Source organism: Acomys minous (genome assembly GCF_964271855.1).
Source record: "Acomys minous genome assembly, chromosome: 11".
In the NCBI taxonomy this organism is placed as follows: Eukaryota; Metazoa; Chordata; class Mammalia; order Rodentia; family Muridae; genus Acomys; species Acomys minous.
In genome coordinates this window covers 89,859,798-89,881,426 of record NC_140492.1, presented here as the reverse complement: position 1 = coordinate 89,881,426, position 21,629 = coordinate 89,859,798, and the positions used below count along the sequence as shown (strand labels likewise).

Here is a 21,629-nt window from a genome sequence, read left to right as displayed (position 1 = left end):
TGTTCCTTCTCAAAGCAGAGAGCATGTTTTATTTCCATCGTCATCTCTATCATATAACAAATGTCCCAGGGCATAGAGTACTCTCAATTGGTGTAGACTTTCTACACACACACACACACACACACACACACACACACACACACACACACTGAAAAGAACAAATATAGAAGTAATTCCTAGGTCTGTGTATATGGAATTCCCAAAGACTGTTAATGGATAGGGGGCAAACTCACCTTGAACGTGAATAATACCATCCTACAGGCTGAGCCTCCGACTAAATAAGAGGGAAATAGGAGAAAGCCAGCTTCCTTTGGCATCTTCCCTTTTTGCTTCAAACTAACCAAGAGAGGTGGCGGTTAGCCTTCAGCACACACTTCTGAAGCTGTAATGTTCTACCCAATTGCATGGATCTAAACCACCATAAACTGACTCCTCAAAAACTGGAGGACTCAAGGAACCTTTTTCTAGGTTCTTTGAATCAGATGCACTGCTGTGCTGATGAAAAAAAAAAAAGAATTATTATGGAAAGTAGCATAGGAGGAGGAGAGGGAGAGAGCCCTGCCAGAGACAGAACTCATATCTACTGTAAGGATCAATTAGCCACGTTTAAGAAGCGTGCCTACTATTGGACATCATAACATGAAAAGGTCCTGCTTATGTGGATGTATAGTCTTTCTTGTTTTTTGTGTCTGTGAATTTATGATTCATCAATCGTTTTCAGGACAGTTCTCATGTGGCACCTGAGTGTTTTCCAGAGTTGAGACATCTGAGTGTCAAAGAAGGTCTTGGTAGGTTAGAGAAATTTGGAGAGATTCGGGCAGAAGTGTTTGCTAAGGATGTGCCTGTGTATCAGAATGGAGCTAGAAGGAAAGTCCCCGAGTATGGGGAACATGACCTTGGCTAAGAGGAAGAAGCTGGTGGGAGGATTTCCCTTCTTTTTCCATCTATCCTAGAACTTACCACCACAACCTGCTCTGACGGAGTTAAAAAAAAGCCATTGTTGATAGTTTTGCAACTCTCTCAAGCTGGGTAGTGATGAAAAAAAAATGGGGATTACAGCAAGCAAAACTCCTACTTTAGTCATGAACCTTCACCCTTTTCATTTCTAGACACATCTGCTCACCTTCCCACCACAGCTCTGTTATCTTTTAGCCTAGAGCACTGCCTAGCTCTTTTCCCATAAAAATAAAACTACAGCCCAGACAGCTTTCCCACATGGCAGCAGGACAGGATTAACACCCCTTGGAGAAGCTTATAACCAAGCACCCAGATGCTTCAGAATCTCCTCTCCCCCACCCCCCTTAAAAGCATCATCTCTGAGTCATCATCATCCATCCTCTATGGAGTAAATGCCTGTTGCCTGAAGTAAAAACTGCTGGAAGTGTCCCATGCTCCCTCCATACTTTCTTACCCATGTTTGGTGACCCTTGCCTCCCCATCAGCAGATTTTCTGCTGTGGGACTCTAGAATGAGAGAAGCACCTTGTCATATGATGCTTAAGGAGGAAGCACCCCGAAAATAAAGGAGATGTAGGATCCCAAAATATTCCTGGAAATGGGGGAATGAAAGTACTGATTGCACATTCTCAGTGGATTGTGTTTTGTTTTCTTTCGAAAGACATTTTTAAAATTGACTTTTGGGGAGGTGGGGTGGGGGTTGAGATAGAGGGTCTCTATGTAGCATTGGCTGTCCTGGAACTCACTCTGTGGACCAGGCTGGCCTTTGAAATAATAGAGTTCTACCTGACTTTGCATCCTAAATGACGGAATGAAAGGGCTACGCCTTCTTCACTGCCCAGATTGAAAAAAAAAATGGATTTTTAAAGGATCATACTATTTTAAGTTCTTGATAGCCAGGAACACTCTTAGCAAGTTGTTCTTTTTTTTTTTTTTTTTTTCTTGGTGTTAATTCTACCTGTTCAATTTCTCTGGCTTCTTTTCTTGTTAGCATAATATTTAATGTTTTCCTTTCAGTCTTTGTTTTTATTTTGTTTGTTTGTTTTTACATGGCACCACTTTTCTATATATCAACTATGGGAGACAATCAGAAGTTGAAATGAACCTTAAAGCTGTGTCATTTAACTGTTTCCACTGTGCAGAAATAAGAAACATGGTTTCTCCAATGTGCAATGGAGATAAAATGTCATCAGAATAGGCTCATGGAAGACTGTGTCCAGTAAAGAACATAGTTATGTTCAGCACTGTTCCTCTCTAACACACTTGTGGTCAACGGGCTGCTTTTATTTATTTTTTTAAGCCTGTGACTTAACTGGTTAATAGAAATAAGGAAACTGTATTTTCTAGTACAAAATCACATAAAACGTGGTAAATGATTTGTTGAATTGAACAAATAAAAACGCGTGATGAACAGTCTGTGACAAGTGTTTGCTGAGTCTTCTATAATCTCTGATATTTGCTTGAGTTACTATGACAAATATTGGACTTCCATTCATTCCTGTGTTAAAATGTGACTGATCATACATATTTTGGGACAAGAACCTAAAGTCCATGCTGTTCAAATAGTACTACAATCCTGCCTGCCGATCAATGCATTAAAAAGGGGGATACCTGTCTTTCACTTCTCTGTTCTGATGCTCACATTAGTGTTCTCAGCTTGTCCCCTTGCACTCTGTACAAATGTTTCCTGTTTTACTTCCCGATTCACTTGCCGTGGACACACTGATGGGGTCTTTTGGTTCTATCAGTTCAGCAACTTTTGTTAACTTCCTTGTGTCTGTACCCTTTGTGGTCTAATTAAATAGCTGGGGGGCTGGTAGCCACTGAAAACAAACAGCAACAGCCAAAGTTTTGCCTCTCCCCAAACCTCCGCATTGTTTTCAGCTTGCCTCTAAGATGCTAAGGTCTCTAAGGCTTCCTTGTGTTCAGAAAACAACACTTCATTTCCTGGTTCAGTCAGAACAATCTTCTACAAAACCTGACCCATATTTTGTCAGAGGACTCGCGGGAGGAAGGGAAAGAGTTTGAGAAAGTGGTATGGAAGGAAGAAAGACTGAGAGGATTTTGTTCAGTTGGACTGCTTTCTTAAGGTCTTGATCTCTTTCTCTGTAGCCAGGAGAGTGTTTGGATGCTTTGTCTGGGGCAGCCTCCCTGGGTGAGCCAGATGTGCTGAGACATCTGGCAGCTGTGTGGACAGACTCAGGGCCTCTCTTCTCCCTAATGAAGTCATCTCTGCTCGCGGCAGCCCAACCTCTCCCATCACACCATGTAGAACTTGGCTTTGGCTTGCATAGTTCTGTTGTGATGTAGATGGCCTTCCCCTGAAGTTCTAGAAAAATCTATCCAACCTTGCACAGAAAGTAAAAAAATATTTTTTAAGCATTTCAATCACCTCTAGATGTTACCATACAAAGTGATTGGTTTCATTTTGACATTTATAAATGTATGTCATTTAACGGGGCATGGGGAGGTCTGATGAACAGAAAAACTATCCACTGAAAGAAATATTTTACTCAAACATTTTTATTTAGGAGCATGAGGGATCTTAAGGGTCCAGGATCTGTTTGTTTTTTCGTTTGGGAAAATTATTTTCTTGTAGTTGTTGCTTCCTCAGTATATTTGTTTGTGCTAAGTCTCTCTCTCTCTCTCTCTCTCTCTCTCTCTCTCTCTCTCTCTCTCTCTCTCTCTCACACACACACACACACACACACACACAGAGAGAGAGAGAGAGAGAGAGAGATGTTATTATGCATTCCTATAAAATTGTTAAACGGTTAAAAGTATAAAATACTTGTCCTTGATGTAATTTCTTTTTTATATTTCTCTCAATCTTGAAGAAATGGCTTTTTTTTTTTTTTGGAATTAAAAAAAAATCATCTGAAACTTTCTTTAATGATCCAAGCAGCATACTTTGTCTGCTTGTGCCTAAGATCAGCAGATTGGGGCACAGAAACATGAGCTCTATGTTATTTCACTGTGAGTAGGACAGCCTGGTCCAGAGCCCAGCAACAGATACTGCCATGGCTAGAAGCACTTCACCCAATCATCATCAGGAGAACAGTGAAATGCGATCCCAACACCTTGGCAAGGAGGGTAGATGATGATAATGGAATACCCTGGAGACACGCCCGCCACCTATATCTTTCTTCTACGTCAAGTCCTTGAGTGGTTGCCCCAAGATCAGCCAAGTTCCTTAAACCTAGACCAAAGCAAGGCAGCAAGGCATGGTGCTTCAGGCTTTTAAGTCCATGTAGACAGCAACAATATGAATGGATATCTTGCATTATCTGCCTGAGATTCTGGAATTTTCATACACAACATCCCCTGTGCATGCACAAGATCTCAAGGGAGCACGCACAGAATCAGATTTTGATTAGATTTAGATTTGAGTGTAATATTAGCATTAAAACCTATAAGACAATATTTACCACTTTAAAAGTTCTGGTAATTTTATCAGACACTGGAGAATCAGAAATTACTACTTTCTATTTTTCTTCAAAGAAAGTCTTCAAGAACACTTAGGTGAGGGCTGGAGAGATGACTTAAACAGTGAAGTGCTCTCAGGGCACAAGCAAAAGGCCCTGAGATCAGCTATCTGGCATCTACATAAAGAATAGGGCATCATGGTTCATGTCTGTAACCAAAATGCTTGGGAGGTAGAAGCAAAAGGACACTGTCTTAACAACAACAACAACAACAACAACAGCAACAGCAACAGCAACAACACAGAGAATGATTTAGGGAGATGCCAGGTTAAAAGGTTTGGAATTCACTTACACACATGCACATAAGAAAACACTAAGACACATTCTACACACATACACACACACACACACACACACACACACACACACAGAAAGAGAGAGAGAGAGAGAGAGAGAGAGACAGAGACAGAGACAGAGACAGAGACAGAGACAGAGACAGACAGAGAGAGAGGGGGGCAGAGAGAGAGAGAGAGGCAGAGAGAGAGATGGAGAGAGAGAGAGAGAGACAGAGATGATAGAGAGACAAAGATACACACAGAGAGAAAACAAAAAATTTAATGTACTTCTAGACGATCCTAAATATACCTTGGTTTTTTTTCTAACTTTAAAAAACTCTTTATTTTAGGGCAGTATAAGGCGTTTCAAAGTAGTCCATCCCTTGGCAAGTTGACACGGCCTAGGAAAGTGCCTTTGCCCTGTAGACCACTTGTCTGTAGATGATACGAGGGAGGGTAAATGCTGGCTAGCCAGAAAAACACATTTGACAAGATAAAGCAAAACATCTCATGATAAAAAATTATCCACCCAATGAGTTCGTTTGTAGTAAATACTGATCAATGGCCTGTCTGGGAAATGGATATCAGTCTGAAGTAATAGTTGCTTACTTCTGCTCTACTTCTTTGTAAAGTTGTTTATTCAACTGTATTATGAAGGGAAAGTACAATAGCAGAGACTTGATAAGCTCTTAGGCAAATGATCTGTCACAGAGTAGCCCAGGGCAAACCACTTAAACTCTATAAAACTCAAACTAGGTCTACTCAACTTCAAGAAAGATTAAGGATAACGACTTAAATCATTTCAGAGAAAAATCTACCTCAGTGACTGGAATATAAATTCCAATGGAAATCCATTATGTTTTATTTTTCTCCTTAATGAATGAATTCGTGTTGACTCAAAGAGTTGTGTTCTGATAAAAATCTCTGGTCTGAGCAAGCATGGGTGAGTCACTTTCTGTCCCCGGTTACACAGGAATAGAAAACGCAGTGGCTGAAGTCTGATTTCAAGATGCGAGGCTCATTCTAAACAGTAAGTGGGATGAGATTTCAATTGTAACCATTGGTAGAATAATCATTGGGAAAAGGTTAAATAATCCACCACAAGCCAAACTGATTTCTAAGTGGCCCTTAGACAGTTAAGTCACTCATCACTGTGAGTGATAAGTAGAGGGGCATAGGAAGAACGCTTTTGAGAAGGAAATTATACCGATAAATCTAACACATGTTTATCACTTTAAATCTACGATCATATTGATTCTATAAACCTTAGGAAGCCGCATGCTGAGGAGTCGAGGTTACAAGTTTAGAACTGTGGTTGCAGCCAATCTAATTCAAGAAATCCTGAGTAAAAACAATCTTCCTGTGGTAGTCGCTACTGTTTCTGAAGTCCTGGGCTTGATGTAATTTTCTAAGCAAAACATTCAGAGCCAATAATTACAAGGATACTTCCATATTGGTGTAGGAGGGAAACGTTTGTAATTGTTTCAGTACCCCTAGAGTTACTTCGACATGTCTTGTGAACTTATTTTGTCCCCACTGCCTAAGATCATATACCAGACTTCAAAGTAAGGGAAAATTCAAAGTCGCCCTTTTCTGGGGGCAGAAATCCTTTGTGTTAACTGGTTGACCCTTTGCTCTTTAAGGTCCTAATGGAAGGCTTTTGTGACTCAGTGAAGGGTGCTCTTCCTTATATTGATGTTGTTTACATCGGTGGGTAAGCCTGAGTAGAAATTAAAAAACAAAACAAAAAACCCAAACATTTCCTGACAACATGGAAGGAATGGTAAATCCTAGAAATCTATGGTAGGCAGAAAATTATCCAAGAGGTTCTATGAAAGCCAGGGGGAATGTAAGAAAGAAGGAAGCAGAGTTCATTTAAGGAAAGATGGGGATTTGTGTCAGAGAAAGGATTCTTTTTGAATGGGACAAGAGATTGCCTGGGGGGATTTCCTGTCCAGCCCTTTATTGCCAGGGTCTTTGTGTAGGGCCTGATGCCGCAGGCTCCCCATGGAGCAGTTCCCTAGAGAGAGCTGTGGCAAAGGCTTATGCATCTCTTTGGGGTTCAGGGTCTCACTTTCTAGGTATCTCTTTCAGGTTGGCAGGAGCCCTGAGCCTGACACCTCTTTCAGATGGGACAGGCAAGCTCCGTGGGCGCATAGACATATTAAACGCAAGTTCTTTGCTGATTTTATAGAGTCCCGTCCTCTTCTAAAAACTGACCATACTCAATTGCTCCGGGCTTGCCTACACCAACTAGAGCTAGGACTCCCACCCCCTGATTCAGAGGTGGCAGCACGGGGCGGGAGGAAAAGGGGGTGGGGTGGGGAAGGGTGGGAAGGCGGTTGTGTGAGAGCGCTCAGCGAGGTGGTTCCGAGTCGCTGACTGAGGAGCCCGACTCCCCCCCCGCCCCGCGTCCCCCTCATCCCCAGCCTATTGGTACTTCTCGCCAGGAAGAAACGCTGAGAGGTGGGAGTGCCTGGTGAGGGAGGCAGGCGGTCCCTACCGCAGGCTCTCGGAGCTCCTTTCCGCCCCCTCTGCCTGTTTCCTAGCCTGGGCTCTTTGGAGTGGCTGAAGCTGCTGAGCGCTTCTGGAGCCTGTGAATGAACCCTCCTCCTCTCCCTCCTCCTTCTTGCTGAGTCTCCTCCTCGGCTCTGACGGTACAGTGATATAATGACGATGGGTGTCACAACCCGCATTTGAACTTGCAGGCGAGCTGCCCCGAGCCTTTCTGGTGGAAGAACTCAAGGCGCGCGGTTGCAGCCACCGCGAGCACTAGGTGCTGTGGACCCGCGCTGGGACCGGCATCTGCGGCTAGCAGCGCATCCTCTCTCACCTCCAGCTCCGTCCTGTACTCGCCACATCCTTCCCCCGGTCACCGCACTTCCTATGTGATCTGCCGGGGCAACGCGGAGCCCAGTCTCACAGCTCAGCAGTGAATTTTCCCCCAAACTGTAGTAAGGCGCCTTTCAAGGTAATCGCGTTTCTTTTGTTCCTCATTTTAAAGAAAGCGGGGAAAACTTGTTGGGAAAGGAAAACCCGCCGAGCTTAGTAGGGGGGTGGCGGGGAGGTACATCGCAATTGGAAGAGGGCTTTAATTAAAGCCAAAAGGACTAGCTGTAAGGCAAAGTTAAGAAAATGTGCGCACTTCAGGTAACTTTGAAGAGGCGTGTTAAAGAGAGGAATTCAGGCCGACCTTAGTGCTGAAAAAAAATCTAGACAAAAGAAACCCGGAGTAGGGTAGAGGAAAAAGACGAACGGAATAAGGGGAAGGGATTTTGTAGAGACATCTTAGAAAAGTCCTGCTATCTGGAGTTGGAAGGATGGGAGGGACTCCTCACACCTTGATTTGTGTTGTCTTTAAACTGGCCGAGGCAAAAGTTTGAATGGGGAGTCCCCGAACTTGCCCAAATACAAGTGCCTGAAACCACCTTAGGGCAGACCACCTGGTTTCCTGGCTCCTGGTGTGTGGTCAGTTTCTCGCGTTCCTGGAAAGCCACCCCTGGGCAGCTAGCTCCTGACGAGCTCTGGGTACTTGAGCTGCTTTGAGCTGCTCCGACCTGCGCGGACGTGACCCTTCCCTCCTACCCCTGCAGGCAACGTGGAAGGCTATCTGGCAGGGGTTGGGCAGGATACTGGGCTTGGGTTTCTTTGATGACTTGGGGGCTGTCAAAGCTCTCTCTCCCTTAGCCCCAGTGTTCTTTTGTCCTGCGCGTGGTGCGCCGGAGCCAGCCGGGAAGGCGCAGTGGATGGGGGGTGGGGTTGTTGGAACACGGGAGAGGTCTGGGAGGCTCCTGAGCGGGAAAGCTTTCCCTGTAACAGAGGGATATGCAGTACTTCTTTCTCCTCGCCCTGGGAAGCGAAATGGGGTATTGTCCTCCCCGCCTTTACCAACAAACCAGGACCCAGAGCGCTCTCCAGACAAAGGTGGCATGGAGACCCGAGTTAGAGACCAATTGGTTCAGTCTTCTCGCCTGGAATTCAGCAGTCCTCTGTTCCCTCCTATCTCTTTACCCGCTCCCATTTTCCAGATGAGTTGAGCAACTTTACCGCCTAGTGGAGTGGTTGCGGAAAGCTCGAGCCGGGAGTCCCCGTGGACGCCCTGGCTGAGAGAGTCCCACTGCCCTGAGTAGGCGTGGGCATTGCGGAGACTTTTCTACATACAGCCTGTAGACCTGGGACATCCCGGTTGTCCCAGCTTGTTCTCGGTCTCAATGGGCGTGGAGGGGTCATGGGCTTAGACAGAAGAAACAGTGGTAAGAAAATAATGTCATAGCCTAAACTATTTGCTCTCGGATCCAACTACGTACGCCTCCGCATGTCCTGCGTGTTCTCGGGATGCTACGAAAAGGGGGACGAAATCTCTCTTGAGGCTGCAGGGCTCTACTGTCTCGAGTACACTCGCAGCGGAGTCTGGCTATCTGCATCCCCTCATCTTTGTGTCTCCTCTGTCCCCATCTTCTCGGTCTTCTCTTGCTCCGTTCTGCCTTCTCTCGGCTTCTGCGTCCCCTCCCCCATGGCTGACAAATGAATGGCTAGTGTGAAATCCCTTCCCTCTCTGCCCAAGAAGGCAGGCCCAGAGGGAGGAGCAAGGGGGGCGGTGCGCTCCTTAAGTCCTGCTTGCTGTTGGGTGTTTCAGACTAGCAGAGCCCAGACGTCTAGGAACCGAGAGTTTTGTAGTAGGTGTGGGCTCCCCCTGATGGAGGAATTCAGCACAAGACCCAGGTTCTCTTTTAATGGTCAGTTTTCCACTTCCGAATCTGGGACGCGGATCTAGGGTTTGGAAGAGATAGAAAAGGGAGGATTTGGTCATCCCAAGAGCAGAGGCTCCTTTTCTTCAGTCCTCCCGGCTCCTAGCGGCACGCTGGGAGGCGCCTGCAGCTAGGTGGGCTAGCGCACAAAGTCCGCTACAGTGTCATGTTTCCTGACATTCAGTTGGCTCCTCTTTAAGCAAAGTAATAAAGGTACTTTCTCCGGCAAATTTAGCAAAGGCCCTTGAACACAATGCTTGGGCCCTGTTCCAGGGTATTGCAAAAAGACCCCGGCCCCATGCAAAACTTAACTTCCTCAACACCAGGACACTTATTGCACGTGGAAACTGGGGAAAAGGCCGGCGCCTAGAGGCCAAGGAAAGGAGTGGGGACAATGGAGTGTAGGCGGAGAAAGAAAGGAAGGAAGACGAGGCAGATGAATGCAATAGCCAGGAGCCGGAAGGATTCGTTTCGAAATTTTCATCCCAATTTCGTGTCTATTATGCTCAAAGCGATAACAAGCGCATCTTTGCCTGGTGCTGGCCTGGGAAGGAACTACATAAGCAGAGGTGGTCCAGCCCCCCCGCCTACCGGAGCCAGTCTAGGACCGCCCTCCCAAGCTCACCCTGCTTTGAAGGAGGGACCCTGCTAGGCACTCCCTTCGGTGCTGGGGGTTCTTCGCCACGTGGGCTGGGGCTTCGGCTCAGGGCGCGAGACGGGTGTGACTTCCTGGGCTCGGAGACAGCTGCACAGCTGCTGGGGCGATCTGCTCAGCCTAGATCTCCAGCGGCTGCAGCCAACTGGGGCGGGGCTGGGCTAGACCCGGGTGGGGCCTTGGCTGGCTTGGCTCCTAAAGCTCCAAAGGCTTGCTGAAGCTGGAGCGGACCCAACTTCTATTCAGATGGTACTAAATGCTCATTTTAAACGCTTTTAAAATACTCTTTTCTCTTGCTTCTTGGGAGTGATATGCAAGGTTCACGAGTTTTGCTTTAAAAGGAGAAGTGAAGATTTACTTTTCCAATCAACTCCTGGCACAAAAATGAGACAAATTTGTGATTGCTCCATGCATTCGTTCTAAAATTATTCACATTTGCCTAAAGACCATTTTTAGACAGCGACAAACTAATGCTGTTGTAACTGAGTATCAATAAGGATCTTAGAGTGGGCACAAGTTGACTAAATGGCTGAAAAAAGACCTGGGTTGGGGCGGGCGGGGCAGGGCACAAGAGTGGGCACAGCTGCTAAGGGTATAGGCTGGACCCTGCTACTGCTACTGCGATCTTCCCTTTAAATTCTTCAGCTTCTAATTCGGAAGAGATAAGTTTTTATGGTCCTCTCTCCCTCCCTAAATTCCGTTTACAATTGGTCCATTTTCGTTTTTGTTTCTCTCCCAAAACTATGGCCTAAATTGTGCTAAGAACTGCTTGGCAACTGTGTCAAACTAAGAAAATATTCACATAAATGTCTAAAATGGAATATTTTCAGTTTACTAGGAAAACGTTAATGGAAGCCTCAGACAGGTTTCTGTGGGTGGATTTGTAAGGGCAATGTAGAAAGGAGGGGGTCCCATAGAGTCTGAGTACTCGTTCTAAGCACAAAGTAAGAAAGGAATATTTGACAAACTGCATCTACATGTCCCCACCAATGCTGCAAAGGGTTCCAAAGGATTCCGAAACAAGTGAGCAATTACTTCCTTCAGGAGGAAGTACACAGTCCTTAATCTCTTTGTGGGTGGTGGAAGAGGGATTCAAAACCATCACGTAGGATTTATGAAAGAGCTCCAAGTTGGGTTTTTCTTGGTGGCTTAGAAAATTAAGCCTCTTCGTAACTCGTATTTCTTCCTTTTTTTTTTTTAAAGGAAGTTTGAAAAGAATTTCTCAAGGTTTATGGTGTTTATTATGTAGTGAGGATTCCTCCTTTTCTTTGCTTTTGCAAACTGCAAGGAAATCCTTCTGCTACTCCAAGCAGCCTCTCTCTATATATGAGTAACCTTCTGTCCTGAAAGGATATAAAGAGCTAACTCAAAGCTAAACACGATTAGTGTGGGTGATCCACCGGTTGCTCTGTGTCTTCCCCTGCTATGCTTAAACACGCTTAGGTTAATGATTGGTCGATAATGGGATATCCTGGAGTCCTTAAAAGCACAAAGGTCAACGGACTCTGTCTTCCTCAGACAATACATACTTAAGCTCTTTTATTTATTTATTTTTTTCCTGTTGGAGTTTAAACGTTTTTGTTGACTTTGTTCATGGACAATCATCCCTAGGTTCTATTATTTCAGATGGGATATGATTTGGAGAAGAGAGGAACTTCTGAAGACACATGGCTCTTTGGGGCAAAAGAATGACTGCTTATACTAGGTAGATTTTTAAGATTTCCTCCACCCACCTAGAGAAATCACTTAGGAGGCAGACAAACACTCATTGTTAGAGGTTACTTGCTCTGGTCTAGAAAAATGTGCTGCCTGTTGCATACACTTGGAGTCAGAACAAGGGAGAAGTACATGGCTTGACCAAGATCCATTTGGATCTAGTAAAGATTTGTCAGTTTCTTCTTATAATAGAGGTTTGGCACATAGAAAAATCTACAAACGCATCATGGACACAAAATCAAATCTGATATAAACTTCTTGGAAATGGATGTGACAGGGGTAGTTTTCTTTCAGTTGTCACTACATAGGATCTTTGTTAAAAGTTTGTTAATTACATGACCTAAAATTCTTGTAATATATATATATATATATACTGGTATAAATATAGAATGCTTGCCAGAAATGACCTATTTTCAGCACCACAGAGATCATCAGTGGAGACGAGTCCATGCCAGGCTATTCACAACTGCCCTTAACTCCAAGCTACTCACAATTGTCCTTAACTCCATCTGCAGAGAGATCTGACACCTCTGATCTCTGAGGGCACCTGTAGCCCCCCCCACACATCTAAAAATAAAAGAAATATTTTAAGAAATTAATTACTCATTTGATAGTAAACCTAAGAATAATGGTATAAATTGCAGACTTTTAAAAAAAAAACACATTACATTATGGCGTCAACCTGACCTGAGATAAAGTAGAGTAACCAGTACACTTGTTCATCAGAAAGTTTGTGTGGGATGTTATAGCTTGGGAAGCAAGTTAAATGGAACAGCTGGACCTTTGGTGTCATGATTTATTAAGGTTTATAAAGCTTAAAAGACTAAATACCTAAAAAAGTTTGAAAATAGAAAATACTAATGTATTATGCTTATTAAAATATCGAATCTAGCAAAACCTGGGAAAATTACAAATTGGTAGGTTGCAGAAAAATGTTTTTGAATCCCATGAGAAAATTTGTTCATCTTCATTCATAGTTATAAAAAATAAGTAGTCATACGGGGGTGGAGAAATGTCTCAGTGGTTAAGGGCACTTGCTCATCCAGAGGACCTTGGCTCAGTTCCCAGTAACAACATGGTGGTTCACAACAATCTGTAACTCAAGTTTCAGAGGATCAGATGCCCTCTTTTGACCTCCGTGAACACCAGGTGTGCACATGTGCACGTGCACACGCACATGCACACACACGTACGTACATGCAGAACACTTGTATATAAAATAAAGTAAATATGTCTATTAAAGAGTCACTAAAACAGCAACAATACACTGTGCCATTATTAACCAATCAGACAAAGAAATCGATGTGGGAAACATGTGTAGGTTGGGTTGTAGAGACCATAAGTTATAAATTATGGGGACTTCAATAAGTTTATTTTCTTTAGAAAATAATCTGGCAAACTTGTTTATTTTTTATTTACCAGCAAAACTAAACTACTAAACGTGTATATATCCTTTTACTTAGAAATTCTATTTTAGATATTATGTAGACAAATGGTACAAATATCACTAAAGATAAATACACAAGGATTTTTCCTCTCTAGTGTTTTATCGATTGATTGGTCTGTTGTAGGGAAGGGTCTGTCTATGTAGCAAGGCAAGTCTGGCACGCTTTATGGACCCTGGTTCTCCCTTTGACCTTGCGGTCTTCATGTTTCGTTCAGCCTGCCTAGTGCTGGAATTACAGGTGTGCCTTACTACATATGGATTGAAACACAATTCTTTAATAGGAACAATTTGTGACCCTTCTAAGGAAGTTGCTGCATTAGCATCTCTAGCATAATCATGGAAAACTGGATGTTCTGATTGGGGGGGTGTGGTTTAAGAGAAGAGAGGAAAAGGCACAAGTGCAGAGAGAATGCATCTAATGATAGAAAAATAAGCATTCATTCTTATAAGACACACAACTACTGAATATCCTGGGCATTATAGAACTAGAAGTGAGGAAATATTAGAGGTTCTTTCTTGAAACTTCTATGTTGGCTAAAAGAGGGGGATCAATTCCCAATAGGTAAGTGAAGTGGTGACGTGTGTTACAGTGAAAACAGCAAGATGGAGATAGAGTCATGAGACAAGTCATCCTAACCAGAAGAGAGAATACTAAGGGACATCACAGAAAAAAAAAAAAAGCCCAACTGAGCCTAGGTGCAGGAAGCTGTGACAGATTCATGTGGTACAGCCAGTCTGGTGAAGTCTAAACCGTGAGGCATTGCTCAAAGATTCCTCTTGAGATAATGAGCTACCAAGTAATATACCGTAGCAGGTAAATATCTAATTTGTAATTGAGCTATCCAAGATAACTAGTGGTCCAGAGCAACTAAGTGGCAGGATGGTAGACAAAAATCACTGTGTCTTTGTCCTTAGCTTACCCCCTTGCTCCTCTAGGCTTCCCTGAGAGTGAGGGAGAATACTAAATAATGTGTTTAATAGAACCCTGGCAGCCTCTCCCTGGTGTGATGTGCCCCTCTTCTCTGGAGACATTTCCCAGGGATAGAAGTTCCGTTGACCTTGTCTTTTGTCTCCTAGGCAACTAAACAGCTGCAGTCAGCTGGACTGTGATTGTTAGATGACTTTTTCCTATTTTTGACTTTACTGAAGTATATGGCTAAATATAGCCACCTCTGGCTCTCTTATCTCCTCAGTCTTTCCATGTACAGAGATTTGTTATCACCAACAGACCACACTTGCAAGGCAGGCATTCTGGAGTGGAAAAGAAATGGGGGTTGGAGGCGAGCTAGAAACAGAGTCAACTATCTCACTGCATAGGATGAACTGCAGAAGAGAAGTGCTACAGCTTAATTAAAGACACAGGTCTAGAGCTCACTAAGCTGAATAAGGAAAGGGAACCATATGTCCTCATATATTTATGATGATGGAACAAATAGGAATACTGATCTGAGACATCCAATATGAGGAGTCACACTCTGACAAATTTCATATCTACCAAAGCCATAACTGATTATCTTTCAGCTTGAAAGTAGCTTAGGTGCTGACAGGGGCAAGAATGAGGGGAGGTAGAGAAGAGGCTGGATCATCAAATTACAAGTTGGGAGAGCCTTGTGTGGCGACTGCTGGTGAACGGACAGTTGGAACATAGAGCTATCACTAGATCTTCTGGTTTAGTTTCTAATGAAGTTGGAGATCTGGGACTTAGTTTGAGAGCTCTTGAATTTACTTTGGGGCAATTTATTCAAGCACATTTTTGTAGATGATACCAATACATCCAAAACACATAACCACCTCTATGTTTTTAGTGCATTGACTTCATCCTTTCTTTAGGTTTCATAACTGTGACATGAACCATATGTCCTCATATATTTATGATGACGGAACAAAAGAAATACTGATCTGAGACACCCAATATGAGGAGTCACTCTCTGACAAATTTCATATTTACCAAAGCACAGGAGAATATCTGTTGTAGAGAGAAAGACAATTTTTCTCTTTAATTTAAAAGATGGTAGATATATCTTTATAAGGATTAAGCTTGGTATATAAACAGTTTTTTAGGGCTTTAAATTATTTTATTATTAGTGAGCTGAAGAAAGAAGTAGAGCCTCTATAGAAATTTTAATAATTGTACTGACTGTATTGACTATTTTAGATATGAATGATCATAATTCCTGTACATTATTTTCAGGTCTTTCAATAATTTCTACAATGCGTATTAATTTTGATCCTTAAATAACTAGATAAATAAGTTTTAGAGAGGCATATTCATTTACTTATAATCTGAGAGTTTAAGTAGAAAATGAAGACTTTTAATTCAAGACTATTTAATAGTGGAGCCCAGACTTAAAAAAATATTTTACAAAGTTTTCTTGGAAAAAAAGGAAAAAAAAAGACAGAGACCAAATTTTCTTTAAAGAAACAAAGAAAATAATATTTAGAAGTATGATTAAAAGAATGTCTCCTATCTGGATTTAATTAATATTTGTGGATTGCTTCCACAATTTTATACCCAGAGTACTCACCTTGTCTATGAAACTAATATCTCTTGTTTCTAAAATGCTGCCAGGACACTGGGACACAAGTAAAGCCACAAACTCATATGCCATAGCCTGCTGTTGCGCTGCTTATAAGAAATGCAGGAACACTATGAATTTCCCACTTAGTGGTTAATGAGGCCTTGTTACCATGCTATGGTGAGTTCATGATGAGTCCATTTAGATGCCCAGGTTAACTGGGGAGTCCTCAGACATCTTCTGCTCTAAATTATCAGTTGACCTATGGATGGAAAAGGTGAGATCTATGGTATATTAGGTTTACAAATGCTTTTCAGGAAGCATCTCAAATGATCACAGTTTACAGTTTTGCTTTAGCGTGGTTACAACACGCATTTTGAGATTTATAAAATAAGACCAAATGCAGAGTATTAAAGAAATAAGAGTAGCTGTCCTAGAATATTAAATTATATTTGAGCACAAACTGGACTTGGTTCTTTCATCATTTCCTTATTCAGTCCAAGTTGCCTAGGTAATACAGAATTTGTTTTCTAAGGAAGGCAAAGGCAGTTCATCAGAGTACCAACTTACGTATGAGCCAGTGGAGATATCTTCGGCTGTAAGTAACAAAACATTCTTGAATTTATTCAGACAGTAATGTACCTGTGTGTTTGCTTCCAAGACTATAACAAAAAGGCTAGACAATCAACTTATGCATAGAGAGGTTTCTTTTGCTCTATAGTTTTGGGCATGATTGAGTGACCTTGTTTGAAGGCCTGTGGCCAGGTAGCATGTCATGCGTGGGAACACGTGGTGGAATGTGCTGCTCATGTGAAGACAGTGAGAAAGAAAGCAGAGAGGAGGCAAGATGGATCCGTAGCCCACATTCCCTTTGAGAACACAGCGTTGATGACCTGAGACTTCCCACTAGGCACCATGTTTGTTAGTTTCTCCAACTCCAGCAGAGCCACGTTGAGGACCAAACCTTCAATACATGGGTCTTTGAGAGATGTTTAAGTCCAGCCACTAATAAGTATCAACCCCGGTGCTCATCTTTACTTGGATGGTTTCCACAAATTCAGACTTGGAAGGGCTCAAATGTGACCTAGCCTGCTAAACATCTTTCCCAAAGCACACAGTAAATTAGTAGCTAAGCCAAGGTCAGCGTTGCCGTCTGACTCTCCTCGCAGAATATCTTCTTTCAGTGTTGACTCTTGAGACTTGAAAGATGTGGAGAGCGCTTTAAAACTGGTCACTTTTGTAATTAGCAGCTCTTAAGTTACATTTATTTTGTTTGTCCAGCCAGCCAGCCAGCCAGTGGTGTTTGCGCTTCAACAACAACCTTATTCTTGCTGTTGATAACATCTGCCAGGGCCACCAGTCAGTTCCTTCTCTTTTCACACGTGATGAGCGCTTTGTGCTTTCCGTTACTCTTTTGCATCACCTTTGTCATTTTCTCATTCTGTCCACATTCGTGTTTCTCTTTCTGATTAGAATTTGAGAGAGCTTCTTCCTCCGTGTGCCAGCTCTTCCTCTTATTTACATAGGCTATGATCCCCGGTGATGCCTATGGCCTACCTAACTGTGGCCACCACGTGGAAGCCCAGTGTTGTGAGTCTCTACACAAAGACTTGCAATTATTTTGGTAACGATTGTCACCCAGGTTTTGATTCAAATTGATAATTAAGGTGTTGCGATATCTTCTATTCCCAGCCTCCTGTTTTTCACAGCCCACAGAGAACTGCCTCTTTCATTGTACTCTGTTATTGCACCTTACTAACGTATGCGTTTTAGTCTTCCATCACCATTAATTCTTGTGGTATGCTTTGTTTTTAGAACAAGATGTTGATAAATATGAAAAGTGTCTTATGGATGTGGTCAACTTTATTAATAACCCACGCACTAAATAAAGGTGAGTAGAGTAACATTTTTTAGTTGATATGTGGAAAAACACTGGGGAATGTAAATATAATCTGGGATCACTACAATCAAGAGTCATTTAAAAATCTATTTATTGCTAAAGATTTGCCTTAAAATATTATCACTGAATATAATCTTTCTTTTTTTCATTTTTCATCTTTCTTCCCTTTCTTTCTTTCTTTCTTTCTTTCTTTCTTTCTTTCTTTCTTTCTTTCTTTTTTCTCAAGACAGGGCTTCTCTGTGTATCCTTGGCTGTCCTGGACTCACTTTGTAGACTAGGCTGGCTTGGAACTCACCGAGATTCACCTGACTCTGACTCCCTGAGTGCTGGGATTGGGAAAGGGTTTGGTGGCTAATAATGGAAGAAGAGTTATAGTGAAAGCCACAGCAAGACATCCCTCACTCGAAACAGATTCGCATAGTGAAAACAAAACAATGTGTGGTGTATTCCCTTCTTATAACTAAAAAAGCATCAGCAGCTAACAGTATCATGCAATTACTATATTTACAAAACACACAATCAAATGTTAGCTAACTTGGGGGATATTTAGTTCTCTCCTATGAGAGGCAGAAGCAGACAGTATAAAAGTTTAAGATCCACATAAAAACATTCCTCCAGTTTATAGTGAGGTAGGCAGCAGTGACTTGCTGAGCTGCCACAGGGTTTTCTGGTCAGTTGTAGGATTCCAAAGGGTTCAGGAACAGCATGCCACACTACTGAGTGTTGGCTTTAGCACAGGAAGAAACCTTTGCTTTAACAAGTCCTATTGGGTTAGAAACCATCTTGGTCATTGATAATTTACCCACTTATTTTGGTATCCCTATAATTATATGAAATAGAGTGTAGAGTTGTGAGCTCACAAATTGAAGAAGAGCATAATAAATTCAAGTATTCTCATATTTGTCTGGTGACTTCCCTCTCTCCCTGCACAGATAGAGTTCACACCATTCTTACCGTGCAGGGTCTACACACAGGATAAGGAGTAACGGGTCACTCATACATAGTGCTTCTCTCTTACTGTAGACACTTAGACCACAAACCATCTGTGAGAACAGTGACATTTTTTTGGTCAGGATCCATTTTTATTAGATTCAGACAAGTTCCTGCAGCTGGCAGATTTTAAAAATGCTGCATACTTTGTCTGTGTTGTACTTCAGACTATTAAAATAACTCTTAAACTAATCTACATGTAGCTAACTTAGTTCTAGTGAGCTAGGAAGGTAAGACCCAAGTATTAATACTCAAAAGCTTTGACCACATATCTTTCTTTTTAAATCTTATCCTGAAGACTGGATTACATGTAAACTTACATTTGTGCCAGAGCAAAGTTTTGATATTTGTGTGTTTATGAACAGGTAGAACAATTCACAGCCCTTGTGAGACTGCTTTTTTCCAAGTGTGCCTTCATTGGAGCAGTAGACTAAGCCATGTCCCACGTTTTGGTTTCTTCCCTACTTGATGGATTTGGGTGAATCCCGTGTCTTCCCCTACGCATTTATAATTGTGAAAACAACTGTAATTTAGCAATAGATATGATGGAAGCAGAGACCATTTATCCTACACTATTATAAAATTGGTGGTTTTTTTCCTACTAAACCCCTTCCCCTAAGCATACATGGTATTGTTACTATGCTTTATTTTGGTTAAATGATTCTTTAGGAGGGAAAATATGAACTCCTAGGACATACAGTAAGTGTAAGCTAGATTTTTAGGCACATAATTTTCAAGTCTTAGAATCCCCCAACCCTGAAATATAGATCATTAAGTCGCACAAACAGAAATGCTGGCATCCCTTGATGTGAGTCAAATTAAAGGAATGTGAACCGGTAGGGGTCACTTTTCACTTTTAGCAAAGTCCCCTGCTGGCTTTCAAGGAGGCCTTGAAACTACGAAAAGATCTCAGTTCCGGGAGTGACTAAAGCAGGTGTTTTAAGACAAAGACTGCCTATGTGAATGAATTTAGGGTCAGGGGAAGAAGTTAATAAATGCCAAGGCTAGAAATTATTTGGTTAGATATAATGAGACACATGTTCGGGCTCACGTTTGTAGCCAGCCAGCTGGGACCTTGCCACTCACTGCCTCTCAGGGGGCATCTTCACCAAGACATCAGGCTCATTTCAGAGGGTGAATTTTAACTTAGAGGTTTTATTTTTTTTTAAGCAATGGAAACAATATGGTTGCCTTGCTATTACACTATAAAACAAACAAACAACCCCCCTAAAAAAACCTAAGTAGCACTTTAGCTCACTTCATTTTTAATTTTGTTAAGCACCCATCAACAAGCAATGTATTTAGATTAATAGAATGGTGAACAAATCCTGAGTGTAATGTTATAGTTTTGGAATAAGTGAGCAATTTCTATCATAAATACACCAGATGTAATATTGTTTTGATCACATTTTTGGGAAGGGAAGTCAGGGTCTTACTATTCAGCCCAGGATAGCCTGGAATATTTTTATGTAGCACAAGATGACCTCTCACTAGCTGAGATTTCACCTAGTCTGATGCATCAAGTCCTAGGATTGGAAGTGAGAGGCACTGTGCCCACTTTAGGCCTATCATCTGCTGTTGGCAATGGACTTTCTTTTCTTCTTCTTCATCTTCTTAAAGGGAATAATATCTTCCTTTAATTTGGAAAAACGGCCCAACTCACTGTTAAGGATCTAATGAGCTAGTTCGTGTGGATGCGTGCCTATTTTTCAGACCACTAGTATAGTGTTAGAAAAAATAAAAAACATCAGCAGTTAAAAGTCACAGCATCACTTGATGTGGAGGTGACTCTAAAGTTTTGGCTAGCGGTTCATGAAGTGAGATTTGCTTGGGCGACAAACAATGATTTCTGTCATTTCTAACACCTGGGTTAGCCTTGTCAGTGGAAGCTGCAAAGTGGCAGGAGGGCTGGAGCCCAGGATTCCAGTGAAGGTGAAAGGATGTTTTCTTTTGCATGCAGTGGTGTTAAGTTGTAACCAGTGTACCCTTTGTCATGAAATGTTTAAGAGCTTAAGCAGAATAAGTACATTGGGAGGGTTAGGTGAGCAGAAGCAGGCTTTCAGGCCAGGGGCTAATGAAAGGCAGTGCTTCTCTGCAAAGTGATTACAGCTGGGGTGCCATCCTTATAAAGATGCCTCATCCTTATAAAGAGCCCAAAGAGGGCTCTTCAAACATTAGACCTGCCCCCACTCTGGGCTCATGAAGTTTGAAATTCTTCTTTTAACTTAATTTCATTTTCTCTAAGGTAATGTGGTAGTTACCTTAAATGTTGTTCGTCTCTGACCTATTAGTGTAACAAGTTCAGGCTAGCCTTGGAAATCTGCCTGCCTCCATTGCCTGGCCTGAGGAGGGCTCTTAAAATAAGAGCCCTGCTCTCTCTCTCTCTCTCTCTCTCTCTCTCTCTCTCTCTCTCTCTCTCTCTCTCTCTCTCTCTCTGGTCTTCTCAAGCACTGTTTACAATTCTAGCTTCCGCTTCAAATGTTAATTTTTACTGGAGTTTTCTAAAGTAATATTTAGTGCAGTTATCCTAAATGAGTTCTTTTTTTTTATAAATGTTTACCTTTGAACTGCTTTCCCTAAAACCAGTCTAGATTTTGTTTTTGTTTTTGTTTTTTGTTTTTTTTTTTTAGATAAAGAAGGGGACGGCAGTGATAGAAATTAAAATAGAGATAGAGATAGAGATACAGATACAGATAGATGAGAGGGAAAGAGAAGTTGAAAAGTTTTTTTTTTCATTGTAGTCTAGGCTAGACTGGAGCTTAGAGCAATCCTGCATCATTCTCCTAAGAACTAGTATTATAGGTGTGAGCATCTACCAACCCAGTTTGGTCTAGTTTTTTAGTCTGTGGTATTGACTCTAGCTTGCCTGATTCTTTTCTGTCCTTAATTTCCTTGCTTTCCCTTTCCTTATTTTATCTTTATCTTTTTATTTTTTGTTAAA

The 21,629-nt window shown here is 42.1% G+C and overlaps 1 protein-coding gene across 5 annotated transcripts in view; it reads left to right on the top strand.

The window, feature by feature from the left end:
• The first annotated feature begins 7,217 nt into the window (after nt 1-7,217).
• The window catches only part of VCAN (versican), a 96,344-nt gene continuing 81,932 nt past the window's right edge, over nt 7,218-21,629 (top strand). Inside the window, exons 1-2 of one of the 5 annotated variants that reach the window (XM_084802218.1) lie at nt 7,218-7,687; nt 17,614-17,689. In XM_084802218.1, coding sequence (XP_084658344.1) covers nt 17,620-17,689 — 70 coding nt within the window. In that variant the 5' untranslated portion in view covers nt 7,218-7,687; nt 17,614-17,619. The remainder of the gene's footprint in view (nt 7,688-17,613; nt 17,690-21,629) is intronic. The other 4 variants (XM_084802220.1, XM_084802217.1, XM_084802219.1 and 1 more) reach the window with 4 other exon arrangements.